Source organism: Dama dama, chromosome 11 (genome assembly GCF_033118175.1).
Source record: "Dama dama isolate Ldn47 chromosome 11, ASM3311817v1, whole genome shotgun sequence".
NCBI lineage: Eukaryota > Metazoa > Chordata > Mammalia > Artiodactyla > Cervidae > Dama > Dama dama.
Window position 1 is genome coordinate 698,840 of NC_083691.1, and position 16,528 is coordinate 715,367.

General features: G+C 49.7%; 1 protein-coding gene across 1 annotated transcript; it reads right to left on the minus strand.

Annotated features, from left to right (window-relative positions):
- Window positions 1-12,283: 12,283 nt before the first annotated feature.
- Window positions 12,284-15,488, minus strand: LOC133064254 (catenin alpha-1-like). Its single transcript, XM_061154117.1, is given in 2 exon segments — window positions 12,284-14,473; window positions 14,475-15,488. Coding segments are annotated over 2 exon segments (2,715 nt in total). The 5' UTR covers window positions 15,476-15,488; the 3' UTR covers window positions 12,284-12,759.
- Between the last annotated feature and the right edge of the window lie 1,040 nt (window positions 15,489-16,528).

Genomic DNA, 16,528 nt, shown 5'->3' on the forward strand with positions numbered 1-16,528 from the left:
GGGGTGCAGGGCACAGACAACCACCCCCTACTCCCCCAGCCTGCCTTCCCCTGCAAGAGCCACCTGCCCAGAGGGGACTGGGAGAGCCAGGCCTAGAAGTTTTAACTTGTTCTTTCAGACACCCCTTCCAGAAGCCTGAGGGTGTCGGCTTCCCCTCAGGAGGGTTACAGCTACATTTTGTTCCCAAGACACAAAGACGCATTGTCATTTCCCTGTTCCTACTTTGCATCTCCAGCTCTGTTCTGCCCTGAGGATTTTCCAAGGGAATTTTCAGTTGGTTAAACAGACATTCACGGACCCCCAGCAGGCCCACTCGATGGGCCGGCTCCCTCCTAAAACACCACATAGAGGAACAGAATATTTGATGCAAATGAGCCCCCAGGGGAGGTGGTGTCCACCTGGCCACTCAGGTCAAGTGAGAAGGTCTGTCCCGGGGGGAGGGGTGCCTGGCCTCAAAGGAAAAGGTGCTGCAAGAATTTGGACACCGTTGGGGCATCTGGCCTGGGTACTACCTGGCCACCCAAGTGGCCGGACCACAGTCTCCACTTCCCACGCTGACACCGCAGGGGAGAGAGTCAAAGCTATCAACAAATGAAGGGAGGGTGCAGGCTCCTGCCGCAGGCCCCCAGCTGAGCGGTCAGGGCCAGGCGCTCACAGCGGTGAGTTGGCCAGCGCTTCACCTGGGGTCCCCACCACCCCGCCTCAAGCTTCAGATGCGGGAACAGCTCTTCAAGCCTCTTGGTGGCCTGGGTGACAAAGAGGTGCAGTGAGCCCCCGACCCGGCCTCCAGGATCCCACGGTGTGTCCGAGGAGGCCAGGCCTCCCGGCCAGGGCACCCAGGGGGGAGCGGTCTGGCAGGCAGCCCTTGGGCCTCTGGGAAGCCCCGGAGTGGCTGCCGTGGAGGAGGCAGTCAGACCAGCGACCAAGGGCAGGGCGGGAGCCCTTCTCCCGGCCAGGACTGCTGGCAGCTCCTGGCCGCTGTCAGGCTCTCTGACCTAAGCCCGGCGGAACTCAGGAAGTGTTTACTGTTGGAAGGGATGCCAGAGAGACCAGGAAATGCAGGGAAATGGTCAGCCAGAAAGAGTGATGTCCAAAGCCAGCAGGCGTGGGAGCCAGGACAGAGCCGGCCAGAGCTGAGAGCGGGGGCGGCGGGTGAGGAGGGCGAGGGGGCCGGCGGCCGTCCGGCTCTGCCCCGCAAAGGCCCTGCGGTCAGCACAGGCCGCTCAGCCGCGTGCGCACGGGCAAGGGCCGCGGCGCGCAGGTCAGAGCTGCGGGAGGCCAGTGCCTCCTCGGGCCGCGTGGAGCCTGCGGGAGGAGGCCGGCTTGCCAGGCTCTGGGGGCAACTGGGAAACAAAGCCCGAGGCCAGAGTCTGCTCGCGCGGCCCCGGGAGGTCTGGGAACCGCCGAGGGCGTCTCCCGAGGCCTCCCGGGCACCCCCTCCCGAGGCTCCTGGGTTTGGGGAGGCCCCTCCCCCACCGCCCCGCCGCGGCCAGCCCGGGCTCCCCTCCTCTCTGCCCGGCGCATTCTTCTGCTTGGCTGTACGTCGGGTCGTCGCGGCTCGCGTCCGTCTGTCGATCTTTCTTCTCGCGCCCCCTCCAAAGCCGCGGGCCCCATTCATTCCCGAGGCCTCTGCCCTTTCCTGCGCGCGGGTCCGCTCGGCGAGCAGCTGCTATGCTAATGAGGACGGGGCTGGGGGCGGCGGGGATCGGCGGGCGGGGGCGGCGAGGCTGCGGGGAGCGGGGCGGGGGCCCCCGCGGGGGGAGCCGGCGTGGCGAGGCCGGGGGCTCGGCAGTGGGGGGCGGCGGGGCAGTGGGGTCCGGCCGGGGGGCGGCGTGACGGGGGGCGGGTGCTCCCAAAAGGCCGGATCTCTGCGTTCAGAACCCGCGGGGGCCCCCGCCCCGCACACCCACTCGCCGGCCGAGGGGTGTGCGGGGTAGAGACCAGCTGTCACCTTGCTCTGGGGTCGCGGCCTGGGGAGGCCGGGTGGTTCTGGAGGCTCCCGCCCCCGCGCCCACCGGTGCGCCCCCCGCAGGCGGGGGACTGGGCCGAGACGCGCAGCGGGACGGCCCCGCTGCCCCCGGCCCGGGAGGTTGGACGCTGGTCCCCCGAGGCGGTGCCCGGCGGGGAGAGGGGGCCGGTCGCGGCGAAAGGGGGCGGGGCGAGACGGCCGGAGAGGACACGCGGCGTCCGAGGGGCGACGACGGCTGAAAGCGAGTGGCTTCTGAACCCGGCTCTCGGCCCGCCGGCGGGGCGCCCACGAGCGCAGACAGCGAGCAGCGCCCAAGGCCCGGCTCGGACCCGGGCGGGGAGGCCGGCGGCGCGGGCTGTGCTGCCGCCCCGCGGCCGCCGCGGACACTGCGCCAGGGGCAGGGGCTCCCGGGCCGCACGACCCCCGCCTGCCGCGGACCCCGGCCCGGGGGTCCTCCGCGCACCACCCTCGCGGGCCCGGCGCCCCGACCTCGTCTTCTCCGAGGGGCCCGGGGCGGCCGAGGGCCGGGACCCGACGGTCAGGGTTCGAGCCGAAGGCGGTCGGGCTGCTCGCAGGCCTGGCTCAAGTGCCCGCGGGGGACAGCGCCCTGCAGGCCCCGGTTGGTCGCCGCTGCGGTGACAGCACCGGCCAGGCCCGGGGGCACCTGTGGAGGGGCGGCCGCGGAGGTCCGCTGCCCGGCGGGTAGGACGCTGGAGCAGGTTGGCAGTCCAAGGAAGGGGCAGCTGTGTTGACCGTATTGACGGACATTGAAAATGCACAATTTTCAGTGTCCTGAGCTGAGTTTTATTCGGGATCTTAGGGAGCACTATAGCCCAGGAGACAGCTTCCCATAGCTCTGAGTGAGGGGCTGCTCCCTAACAGTGGGGGAGCAGCCAGTGTCCTTGTGACCTGGCCTGGGGGGTGGGGGGAGCCCCCCAGGGGTGAACACCTGTCATGCTGCAGCCAAGCACACATTTCAGTAGAAGGTAGCTGGGAGCATTGATGATTTTGTTTTTCTATGTATGGAAAGACGCCACAAGTTTTCCTGAAATATATCTAACTCTCTAAGGGGCCTGTTTTCCCAAAGCACAAAGTGCCTCATCCCGTCTTTCATCCTGAATTCCGTTCAGGGTGCACTGTAGGTCAGTGACTGCAGTGGCTGATGACTTGATCTTTGTACAATCCATCGTGGCTTCTACAGGCCCTGGAAAGAGACCCAGACCAGGGCCAGGGGAAGTGAGCCCATCACGGCCCTCGTGGAGTGACTGGCTGTAGTGTGCTGTTCTCCTATTTGGTCAAAAGGGGAAGGAAGGACATTCCAGGGCCCCGGGCCACAAAGAGTGGACAGTCAGCAGGACACAGAATGAGCCCAAGCCCTGAGGACATGGCCACCACGTGACTCACTTCAAGACACAGACTGCATCCGTCAGAACCACCGGGTCCAGTCGCGGGCGCTTGTGGCACATCCACAGAGCCTGGAGCCCCAGCAGAGGGGCCCGGTGGGGGGCACGACTCCAGGGGTCAGATGAGGCTGGCCCTGGGACTGCAATCTGCTGGCCATCTCCCTGCCCCATCCCCCATGCCACAGAATGTGTCTGTGCTGGGCCTGACCAAGGAAAAGACTTCTCTCTCTGTCCGAACTCTTGCCTGGCTCAGAGGTGGGGGCCTAGAGACCAGGTTTACCCCTGGTGAGTAAAACCTGCCTCTTCATGTCTGGGGGACCCTCACTGGTACCCTGTGGACAAGAACCCCCCAAGGGAGCCAAGCCCAAACTGTCCCACAAACTTTCCAAAGGAATATAATAATATGTAAACAAGACAGAATGTATTTCTCATCGTGAAGTTAGAGTAGGTGGTATTGGGCTGGTATGTGGCATTAGGATACAGACTGCTGTTCTGCTGGGTGGACTTTCATTCACATGGCTCAGAACGGCAGCCCTGTCCAGCCGTCAAGACTACATTCCAGCCAACAGTGAGGAGGAGGAGGAGGGGCGGGGAGGGGAAGAGGTGAACTAGAGCCTGGGCCTTCTTCCAGGACACTTCCTAGAAGCCTCTTTGCCAAATCTCCTCATATCCCATTGGCTAGAACACAGTCACATGACCAACCTCACAGCAAGAGAGGCTGGGAAGGGCAGTCTTTATTCAGTGATGTGCCCGGCTTAAAGCAGGGCCAGAGGAGGAAGCGCCGCAGCCTGGGGTGCTCTGTCTCTACTCTGGCAGCAGCGTCCGGGCCGGGTCATCAGGCAGGCTGGGCTGTGTCTTGTTCTTGCCCGACGAGAGGTTTGTGCTGAAGAACTTTCTAAGAATTAAAACTGTCCAACAACGGACTGATCACATGAAAAGCGGAAGCACTCCTGGGTGTGGACGACAGTCAGCCCCATGTGCACTGGGGTTTACACCTCCGGGGCCTGGCCAATTACACTTGCACCACCCCAGGAGAACCCTAAAGCAGGGGCACCTCGTCCCCTTCTCCCCCAGAGCCCTGACGCTGCAGGTCAGGTGAACAAGGCGCTGCCGTGTGGCCATCGGGAGGTGGAAGGCCGGGCCGCACTCAGGACGCCCTGCTCCCTGAGTGCCCAGGACAGGCCTGGGCACAGAGGAGGGTCAGCCTTTTCACCCTGCTCCCTGTTCCCGGTTCTCCAGCCTCCTGCTCCCTTATCTCAGGGCAAAGTAATGAGTAACCCAGGACTTGGAGTTCTCAAGGTTATTTTGTCAATAAAGTTCTCCTTCTCAAGTGTCCCAAGACGTCTTTTGGGGCATGGCTTCTTTTCATTTTAATCAAGGTTGAAAGAAAATCGTTAAGTTTATCATTCACATTCCTAAAAATCAACTTTACTGTGGTGTAATCTACATACAATAAAATGCAGCCATTTAGAGCGTGATAAGTACTGACAGATCTGGGCACCCAGATAATCAACACAGCCCAAACACAAAGCACTGCCATCGGCCCCCGTGTTTCTCCCGGCTGGCTTCGCCTGCCCCAGCACCGGGTCGCCTTAGCTCTCCCCGTGGGTCACAGGATCACCTACAACAGGAATGGTGTGTGCACCTCCTGGATTTCTGACTCCCTCTACCACACTCACCCAAGTTGTGGCAGTAACTTTGGAGAGGTGGGTAGGTCTTTTTTACTTTATTTTTTCCACTAGAAAAATCTGGCTGCTACCACACAAAACACAGGATAGCTTTCATTGGTAGGATTCCTGTGAACAGAATTGTCCTAAATAAAGGTCCAGGCAGCACAGGGCCACCACAGAGGGCTCCGGGGCGGGTGGGCACAGGCCCCCCATTTCCCAGAGACCCCACTCCCGTCTCTCAGGTGCTGATCCCTAAGGCCTGGGGCTCTGACCCCAGGGTGCTTCTAGACAATCATCTTATCAAGTTAACATTTAGAAAATAAAACATTACCCTGGGCATTTATCCAGAAAAGGTGAAAACTCCACTTCAAAAAGATACATGCACCCAGTGTTCACAGCACCACTATTATTTACAATAACCAAAACTGTCCAAGGGACTCTCAAGAGTCTTCTCCAACACCACAGTTCAAAAGCATCGGTTCTTCAGCCCTCAGCTTTCTTTATGGTCCAACTCTCACGTCCAATCATAACTACTGGAATAGCCATAGCTTTGACTAGACTGACTTTTGTCGGCAAAATTGCTTTTTAATACACTGGTAAGGTTTGTCATAGCTTTTCTTCCAAGGAGCAAGTGTCTTTTAATTTCACAGCTGCAGTCACCATATGCAGTGATTTTTGGAGCTCAAGAAAATTAAAGTCTCTCACTGTTTCCATTGTTTCCCCATCTATTTGCCATGAAGCGATGAGACCAGATATGATGATCTTAGCTTTTTGAATGTTAGGCTTTAAGCCAGCTTTTTCACTCTCCTCTTTCACTTTCATCAAGAGGCTCTTTAGTTCTTCTTCACTTTCTGCCATAAGGGTGGTGTCATCTGCATATTTGAGGTTATTGATGTTTCTCCCAGCAATCTTGATTCCAGCTTGTGCTTCATCCAGCCCAGCATTTCTCATGATGTACTCTGCATATAAGTTAAATAAGCAGGGTGACAATATACAGCTTTGACGTACTCCTTTTCCACTTTGAAACCAGTCTGTTATTCCACGTCCAGTTCTAACTGTTGCTTCCTGACCTGCATATAGGTTTCTCAGGAGGCAGGTCAGGTGGTCTGGTATTCCCATCTCTTTAAGAATTGTCCACAGTTTGTTGTGACCCACACAGTCAAAGGCTTTGGCTTGGTCAATGAAGCAGAAGTAGCTATTTTTCTGGAACTCTCTTGCCTTTTCTGTGATCCAATGGATGTTGGCAATTTGATCTCTGGTTCCTCTGCCTTTTCTAAATCTAGCTTGAATATTTGGAAGTTCTCGGTTCATGTACTGTTGAAGCCTGGCTTGGAGAATTTTGAGCATTGGTTTGCTAGCGTGTGAGATGAGAGCAATTGTGCAGCAGTTTGAACATTCTTTGGCATTGCCTTTCTTTGGGACTGGACTGAAAACTGACCTTTTCCAGTCCTGTGGCCACTGCTGAGTTTTCCAAGCTTGCAGACATATTGAGTGCAGCACTTTCACAGCATCATCTTTTAGGATTTGAAATAGCTCAACTGGAATTCCATCACCTCCACTAGTTTTGTTTTCAGTAATGCTTCCTAAGGCCCACTTGACTTCACACTCCTGGATATCTGGCTCTGGGTGAGTGATCACACTATCGTGATTATCTGAATCATTAAGATCTTTTTTGTATAGTTCCTCTATGAGACTCACAGACATAGAAAATGAACTTAGGACTTCCCTTGTGGTCCAACGGCTAAGACTCTGGGCTCCCAATTCCAGAGGATGGGGGGTTCGATCCCTGAGTCAGAGAACTAAATCCCTATGCCACAAATAGAAGTTCCCATGCAGCAACTAAGATCTGACACAGCCAAATAAATCATTACTTAATTAAAAAAAAAAAAGATGATCAACTATACTTCAATAAAGAGTAATTATTTTTTAAACAAGACAAACCTCTACAAACTACTATGCATATATTGGATAACTAATAAGAACCTGCTATATACAACAGGGAATTCTACTCAATACTCTGTAATGGTCTATTTGGGAAAAGAATCTTAAAAAAAAAAAAAAAACACAGTGGCTATTGATAGATGTGTAACTGATTCACCTTGCCATATACCTGAAACTAACACAACATTGTAAATCAACTATACTACAATAAAAAATTTTTTTAACAAAACTAAATTAAAAAGACAAACCCCCCAATTTTTTAAATGGGTAAGCCCGGAACAGACACTTCATATACACCTGTGCATACAAGCTAAGTCATTTCAGTCGTGTCCGACTCTTTGTGACTCTATGGACTGTAGCCCAGCAGGCTCATCTGTCCATGGGATTCTGTGGGCAAGAATACTGAAGTGGGTTGCCATGCTCTCCTCCAGGGGATCTTCCCCACCCAGAGATGGAACCTGCGGCTCCTGCATTGCAGGCAGAGTCTTTACCACTGAGCCCCTGGGAAGCCCTCATAAACACACACTAACACCAATGTTCAACAAGCGTGTGAAAACGTGCTCAGCATGATCAGTCAGCAGGGTGACACATATCGAAACAGCAACCAAATACCACCTGAGTCTAGACCGACTAGAATGGAAAGGCCCAAGAACACCCAGCAATGCTGCGGGCTGAGTCCGCCGGAGGCCACGCCCACTGCAGGAAGGTGTGTCAAACGGAGAAGTCACCGCGCAAACCCGCCTGGCAGTTCTCACAGAGGCAAGTGTTCACCTACCCTTTGACCCCAAAGAAATAAAACATAAGAACACAAAATACATTCAAGAATCTTCATAGATGCTATATTCCTTAGCACCCCAAACATCTGTCAAATTGTCATTTTAAAAATTGTGAGACATTCCTATAAAGGACCATGGCTTAGCAGTGGGAAGCTGGACATTGATGATGACTTCATATAATTCCATTTCTACCAAGTTCTAGAAGTTTTATAACAGATAAAACCACCCTCTGGTGGAAAGTAGCTTCCCTGGTGTGGGGTGGGTGATGAAGGCTCAGGATCCTTCCAAGGTGACAAGAATGTTCTCTATTATAAGAGTGATGTGGGTCCCAGACACATGAATTTGTCACAGGTGTGTGCACACTGGCATCTCACTGTCTGTTGATTACTTCTCAGTTTAAATAAAAACACCAGAATGTGGTGAACGCACATAATAAAATGCTGTTAGTTCAGTTCAGTCACTCAGTTGTGTCCGACTCTTTGGGACCCCATGGACTGCAGCACACCAGGCTTACCTGTCCATCACCATCTCCCAGAGTTTACTCAAACTTATATCCATCAAGTCGGTGATGCTATCCAACCATCTCCTCCTCTGTCACCTCCTCCTCCTGCCTTCAGTCTTTCTCAGCATCAGGGTCTTTACCAATGAATCAGTTCTTCGCATCAGGTGGCCATAGTATTGGGGCTTCAGCTTCAGCAACAGTCCTTCCAATGAACACTCAGGACTTAGTTCCTTTAGGATGGACTGGTTGGATCTCCTTGCAGTCCAAGGGACTCTCAAGAGTCTTCTCTAACCCCACAGTTCAAAAGCATCAATTCTTCAGCGCTCAGCTTTCTTTATAGTCCAACTCTCACATCCATACATGACTACTGGAAAAACTATAGCTTTGACTAGATGGACCTTTGTCGGCAAAGTAGTGTCTGTTTTTTTTTTTTTTTTTCCAGTGGAGTGTCTGCTTTTTAAGATGATATCTAGGTTGGTCATAGCTTTTATTTTAAGGAGCAAGCATCTTTTAATTTCATGGCTGCAATCATCATCTGCAGTGATTTTGGAGCCCAAAAAAATAAAGTCTGACACTGTTTGCACCGTTTCCCCATCTATTTTCTGTGAAGTGATGAGACCGCATGCCATGATCTTAGTTTTTTGAATGTTGAGTTTTAAGCCAACTTTTTCACTCTCCTCTTTCAACTTTCATCAAGAGGCTCTTTAGTTCTTCTTCACTTTCTGCCATAAGGGGGGTGTCATCTGCATATCTGAGGTTATTGATATTTCTAATGGCAATCTTGATTCCACCTTGTGCTTCCTCCAGCCCAGCATTTCTCGTGATGTACTCTGCATATAAGTTAAATTAGCACGGTGACAATATACAGCCTTGATGGACTCCTGTCCCAATTTGGAACCAGTCTGTTGTTCCATGTCTGGTTCTAACTGTTGCTTCTTGACCTGCATACAGATTTCTCAGGAGGCAGGTCAAGTGGTCTGGTATTCCCATCTTTTAAGAACTGTCCACACTTTGTTGTGATCCACACAGTCAAGGCCTTGGGTAGTCAATAAAGCAGAAGTAGATGATTTTCTGGGAACTCTCTTGCTTTTTTGATGATCCAACGGATGTTGGCAATTTGATCTCTGGTTCCTCTGCCTTTTCTAAATCCAGCTTGAACATCTGGAAGTTCTCAGTTCACATACTGTTGAAGCCTAACTTGGAGAATTTTGAGCATTACTTTGCTAGTGTGTGAGCTAAGTGCAATTGTGCAGTAGTTTGAATGTTCTTTGGATTGCCTTTCTTTGGGATTGGAATGAAAACTGACCTTTTCCAGTCCTGTGGCCACTGCTGAGTTTTCCAAATTTGCTGGCATATTGAGTGCAGCACTTTCACAGCATCATCTTTTAGGATTTGAAATAGCTCAACTGGAATTCCATCACCTCCACTAGCTTTGTTTCATAGTGATGCTTCCTAGGCCCACTTGACTTTGCATTCCAGGATGTCTGGCTCTAGGTGAGTGATCACATCATCGTAGTTATCTGAGTCATTAAGATCTTTTTTGTACAGTTCTTCTCTGTATCCTTGCCACCTCTTCTTAATATCTTCTGCTTCTATTAGACAGAGAAGGCAATGGCAACCCACTCCAGTACTCTTGCCTGGTAGGCTGCAGTCCATGGGGTCGCTAGGAGTTGGACACAACTGTGCGACTTCACTTTCAGTTTTCACTTTCACGCATTGGAGAAGGAAATGGCAACCCACTCCAGTGTTCTTGCCGGGAGAATCCCAGGGACGGGGAAGCCTGGTGGGCTGCTGTCTATGGGGTCGCACAGAGTCTGACACAACTGAAGTGACTTAGCAGCAGCAGCAGCTTCTGTTAGATCCATACCACTTCTGTCCTTTATTGTGCCCATCTTTGCATGAAATATTCCCTTAGTATCTCTAATTTTCTTGAAGAGATCTCTAGTCTTTCCTATTCTATTGTTTTCCTCTATTTCTTTGCATTGATCACTGAGGAAGGCTTTCTTATCTCCTTCTATTCTTTGAAACTCTGCATTCAGATGGATATATCTTTCCTTTTCTCCTTGCCTTTTTTTTTTTTCTGGATCTATCTTTTTTTTCCCATTTATTTTTATTAGTTGGAGGCTAATTACTTTACAATATTGTAGTGGTTTTTGTCATACATTGACATGAATCAGCCATGGATTTACATGTATTCCCCATCCTGATCCCCCCTCCCACCTCCCTCTCTGCCCGATCCCTCTGGGTCTTCCCAGTGCACCAGGCCCGAGCACTTGTCTCATGCATCCAACCTGGGCTGGTGATCTGTTTCACCCTTGATAATATACATGTTTTGATGCTGTTCTCTCGAAACACCCCACCCTCGCCTTCTCCCACAGAGTCCAAAAGTCTGTTCTGTACATCTGTGTCTCTTTTTCTGTTTTGCATATAGGGTTATCATTACCATCTTTCTGAATTCCATATATATGCATTAGTATACTGTATTGGTCTTTATCTTTCTGGCTTACTTCACTCTGTATAATGGGCTCCAGTTTCATCCATCTCATTAGAACTGATTCAAATGAATTCTTTTTAATGGTTGAGTAATATTCCATGGTGTATATGTACCACAGCTTCCTTATCCATTCGTCTGCTGATGGACATCTAGGTTGCTTCCATGTCCTGGCTATTATAAACAGTGCTGCGATGAACATTGGGGTGCACGTGTCTCTTTCAGATCTGGTTTCCTCGGTGTGTATGCCCAGAAGTGGCATTGCTGGGTCATATGGCAGTTCTAGTTCCAGTTTTTAAAGAAATCTCCACACTGTTCTCCATAGCGGCTGTACTAGTTTGCATTCCCACCAGCAGTGTAAGAGGGTTCCCTTTTCTCCACACCCTCTCCAGCATTTATTGCTTGTAGACTTTTGGATGGCAGCCATCCTGACTGGCGTGTAATGGTACCTCACTGAGGTTTTGATTTCCATTTCTCTGATAATGAGTGATGTTGAGCATCTTTTCATGTGTTTATAAGCCATCTGTCTCCTTTGCCTTTAGCTTCTCTTCTTTTCTCAGCTATTTGTAAGGTCTCCTCAACCATTTTGCCTCTTTGCATTTCTTTTTCTTGGGAATGGTCTTGATCACTGTCTCCTGTACAATGTCACGAACCCCCATCCATAGTTCTTCAGGCACTTTATCTATGAAATCTAATCCCTTGAATCTATTTGTCACTCCCAGTGTATAATCATAAGGGATTTGATTTAGGTCATACCTGAATGGTCTAGTGGTTTTCTCTACTTTCTTCAATTTAAGTCTGAATTTGACAATAAGGATTTCATGATCTGAGCTACAGTCAGCTCCCAGTCTTGTTTTTTTTTTTAATTAATTTATTTTTTAATTGATAAGGATAATTGCTTTAAAGGATAATTGCTTTACAGAATTTTGTTGTTTTCTGTCAAACCTCAACATGAATCAGCCATAGGTATACATCTATCCCCTCCCTTCTGAGCCTCCCTCCCATCTCCCTCCTCATCCCAGCCCTCTAGGTTGACACAGAGCCCCTCTTTGAGTTTCCTGAGCCATACAGCTAATTCCTGTTGGCTCTCTATTTTTTTTTTTTTCTTGGTTTCATAGTGGACTTTATTAGGAAAAGTTAGTGTAAAAAACATTCAAATTCATAAAATTTAAATAAAGTAAAATTATACCTTGTAGTTATAGTAATCACTATAGTAATCACAAATAAGGTAAGTCTAAATTACTGCCTAAGCAAACACTATTTTGTCAGGCTTCTCTCCAAAGCCCAAGGCAGGAAGCACTGCAATTATTAGAAGTGAACCCAATGATGAATTTGCATTTGAAGCTGAAGGAAGGTAAAAAAGCATGTTCTGATTATGGCATCACAACATTCTAGCCTGAAAAAAGCAACTTTATTAATGTCCCACAGCAGAGTACATTAGTAATTGTAACCATGCGTTAAAACCCTCGTTTCACGTTATAAAGAGAGTAATCCATTTTCTTTAAGATTACATTGTTTTAATTAGTTTTGTGTGACCTGTCCCTCTAAAGACCTGTCTGGGAATGTTCCTTTCTCCAGGACCTCCTAAGATGCCCAGGATGCTTGCTCCGGGTCGTCTTTGGTCATTTACTACCAGCCAAGTGGCCAGAACTGGGGGAAGCCCCTCCCTGAACCAAGGTGCAGGCAGATACCCTCTCCCAAACCTACTGCTGCCACCACTAGGAGGACAGGCATCTCAACTTGGTCAACAGTGTTACTAACATGTTCATGTGGGAGTCTCTTTGGTTATGGAATTTTTGCTTTTAATTATTTAGGAGTATAAAAAATATAGCTAGATATATGCTCCTGAATTCTATGACTGAAACACAAGTACGTCCTTGCAAAATTCACCAGGTTGGCCAGGTCTCAAGAATCTATTTCCCTATGGAATCTAACATCAGTTTTCTGTTTAGCAAATACACAAGAGTAAAGAACAGTGAGGGATCTTTAGGAGGGCCGGGGGCAGCCTTAGATGCTGTCCATAGCTTTGAACTCACTGAGGGCCTGCACAGGGTTCACATGCTTCTTCTGAGATGCCCTTTTAATCTTGGTCTGCATCTCATCCTGTTTCTCTCTCTTCACCAAGGGCTTTTTCTCAGGCGCCTTCATCTTCCACGACACAGCAGGGAGGTTGAGGGACGCCATCCGCTGGGACTTCTGGTATTTGGTGGAGGCCACGTACGATGCCTTCACTGTCTGCACCACCGCATTCATCAAGTTCTTTGCAGCTTGGATCAGGGACATGGCGCTGTCCACCCCAGAGACAACCAGCTCCCCGCCAAGGTTCTGCACCTCGGCCTTGACTTTGCTGCAGATGTTGAGCTGGTGGCAGTAGAGGGCAATGCGCTGAAGGTAGGCCAGCAGGTCCTGCTTGCAGGCTGAGTCTGGGCAATGGTCTGCAATGGTGCGGCCAAGCTTATCCATCCTGGAGCCTGCCTCAGCAATTTTCTTGGCGGCACTGATCACATCTGATGTGTTTTTGAGTGGTCCTTTACCTCGGGTGAAGTCCGTCATCTCCATCATGATCATGCACATCTGCTTGGCCAGCACGATGATGTCATTGCCACTGTCGTCCCACTTGGACACCTCAGCATCCAGCTTGCTCTTTTCTTCCTGAAAACTAGCCACCTGTTCTGCAATCTTTGCTTTCTGCTCCTGGGGAAGCTGAGCCATGATCGCCCGGGCACTCTGGCCAGCTATTAGCTGGTCGTCTTCTGTCTGGACGCTTGTCCTGCTTCTGACATCGAAGTCTTCCGTCTCAAAGTCAGAGTCATCCAGCTCCTCAGGGGTCCTTATCATCAACATTGCTTTCCTGATGTCCCGGATGCCATCGTGCACCAGGCGGGAGGCATCGATAAACTCGCTCTCATCCATGGGCTGGGCGGGGTCTGAGCTGAGGGCTTCCACAGCCGCTTCCACTTGCTCAGTAAAACGTGGCATGACTGTGTTGGAGAGCAGCTTGGTTGCTTCCAGCACTTTCTCTGTGTAGACCCCTGGTTCATAGTTGTCCATCTCTGAGGTGACGACATGAGTAACCCGGGCAGCCCGGCCTCGAATTGCACCAGCTGTGCGGTCCAGCCCATCCACATCTTTCTCTTGGAGAGCAATGACACATTTGTTCACGTCTTCCAAAATGTGATTCTCTGAGACAGCCAAGAAGTCATCAATGGAAGTAATGTCATCGACAGCATCTGTGAGAACTCGGACTTGTTTTTCCCACTGTTCTTTAAAAAGATCCATGTTCTCTTGGGCCAGTTTACTCTGTGGTTTTGCTGCCAAAGCCAATGCAGCATTGATAACCTGAGGACAGAGGGCTTCTAGCTGGCTTGCAGACATTCGAACAAGCTTTACACCTTCTTCATTGTTTGAGATGGAACAGGCCGAGTTGGCAACCTCAATTAATTTGTTGGCATGTTCACGGAAAACTTGGGCATATTCTTTAACTTCTTTCTCATTTCCATTCTTTGCAGCCTCAATCAATACTAAAAGTGGAATGTTGGTTTCCAGAAATGAATCTGAAACATGGTCCATGACAGCTTTGCGGAGCTGCCTACGCAGGTCTCTGGTCTTCTTGGTCATCTTATCTATTGCAGAATTGAGTGCATCACTTCTTTCTTTACGTCCAGCATTGCCCATGTACTCTGAGAGCAGGTCCTGCAAGGCCTGGCGGACAGCATTACACTGCCACGATTCTCTCACGCCGGTCATCACGTGTGCAGGATGAATCAGCCATCAGGGCAGCCCCACTAATGATGCTTTCCAGGCGCTCCTCCAGGGAAGGCCTAAAGCGCTCCTCGCTGAAGCTCAAGGGGTCCACAATGATTTGTTTATCAAAGTTATTGAGGGCATATGCCAGTTCTCCTCCTCCACCCTGGTGCTGAGAGGCATCATCTGATGCAGTGGCCTGGGCTGCATTAGAAATTCCTGTGACTGCCTGTTGCAGCTGCTTGTATATCAGGTCTCTGTTGGCCTTGTAGGCTGCGACGTCAGGGTGCTGTAGGCATGCCTGGGATGCAGTATAGAGGATTGGAACGTTTTTCTGCAGGATTCCTCTGGCTGCAGCCATCTGATCACGATGGCCCACATCTTTCAGTTCCTGTTGTCTTTTGGCTGCCATAATGTTCAGTTTATCCACTTCAGGTTTCAGGGCTTTATACTGTATTCCCAAGTCCTGTTCAGTGCCAGCATTCCTCAGTTTCAAGATACCATCTTCTACAAGTTTCAGCTGAACAAGTAATTTGTAGACATCTGCCATGTCAGCCAAAATAAGCAGCCGGGTAACAGCAGAGAGCAAAGCCCGAGCTGCCTGAACCATGTTGCCACGCTTCACGGAAGAGCAGGGATCATCTGCAAACTCTCCTGCATCACTCTTCATCAAATCACCTTGTTTTCGAACATCTTCTACAGCAGCCACAAGCTCCTCCTTGAGAAACTGACTCTCCTTTGCAATTTTATCCCCCTTCTCCAAGAAATTCTCAGTTGCTTGTTCAACAGATGCAGCCAAAACATGGGCCCTCTTAGAACGACCTCTTTTCTTATTAGAGGGCCCCTTGCTATTGGTGTTTACCAAGGTTGTAACCTGGGTAACAAGAGGCTCTAACAGTCTTTCAACTGCCAGAGTCCTGATCTCTAGACTTTTGGGGTCCCATTTGAAGTTTATGTTGCCTGTGTGGACAGCAGTCATTTCTGTGAGTGTCCAGGAGTCTCCGGCAGAGGTGTGGGTCAGCGGTGGCCTGCTGCAGGGTCTGGGGCACTCGGCTCTCTATTTTACAAATGGTAATGTAAGTTTCCATATTACTCTCCACACACCTCACCCTCTCCTCCCCTCTCCCCATGTCCATAAGTCTATTCTCTATGTCTGTTTCTCCATTGCTGCCCTGCAAATAAATTCTTCAGTACCATTTCTCTAGATTCCTATATATGCAATAGTGTATGATATTTCTCTTTCTCTTTCTGACTTACTTCACTCTGTATGATAGGCTCTAGGTTCATCCACCTCATTAGAACTGACTCAAATATGTTCCTTTTTATGACCGAGTAATATTCCATTGTGTATACGTACCACAATTTCTTTATCCATTCATCTGTCAATGGATATCTAGGTTGCTTCTGTGTTCTAGCTATTGTAAATAGTGCTGCAATGAACAGTGGCATAGATGTGTCTTTTTCAATTTTGGTTTCCTCAGGGTATACGCCTAGGTGTGGGATTACTGGGTCGTATGGTGATTTTATTCCTAGTTTTTTAAGGAATCTCCATACCATCTTCCATAGTGGCTGCATCAATTTACATTCCTACCAACAGTACAAGAGCATTCCCTTTTCTTCACACCCTCTCCAGCATTTATTGTTTCTAGACTTTTTGATGATGGCCATTCTGACCAGTGTGACGTGATATCTCATTGTAGTTTTGATTTGCATTTCTCTAATAATGAGCAATGCTGAACATCTTTTCATGTGTTTGTTAGCCATCTGAATGTCTTCTTTGGAGAAATGTCTGTTTAGGTCTTTTCCCCACTTTTTGACTGGATTGTTTGTTTCTCTGGTATTGAGTTGTATGATCTGCTTGTATATTTTGGAAATTAGTCCTTTGTCAGTTGTTTCATTTGCTATTATTTTCTCCCATTCTGAGGGTTGTCTTTTCACCTTGCTTATAGTTTCCTTTGCTATGAAAAAGCTCTTAAGTTTAATTAGGTCCCACTAGTTTATTTTTTATTTTATTTTCATTACTCTAGGAGTA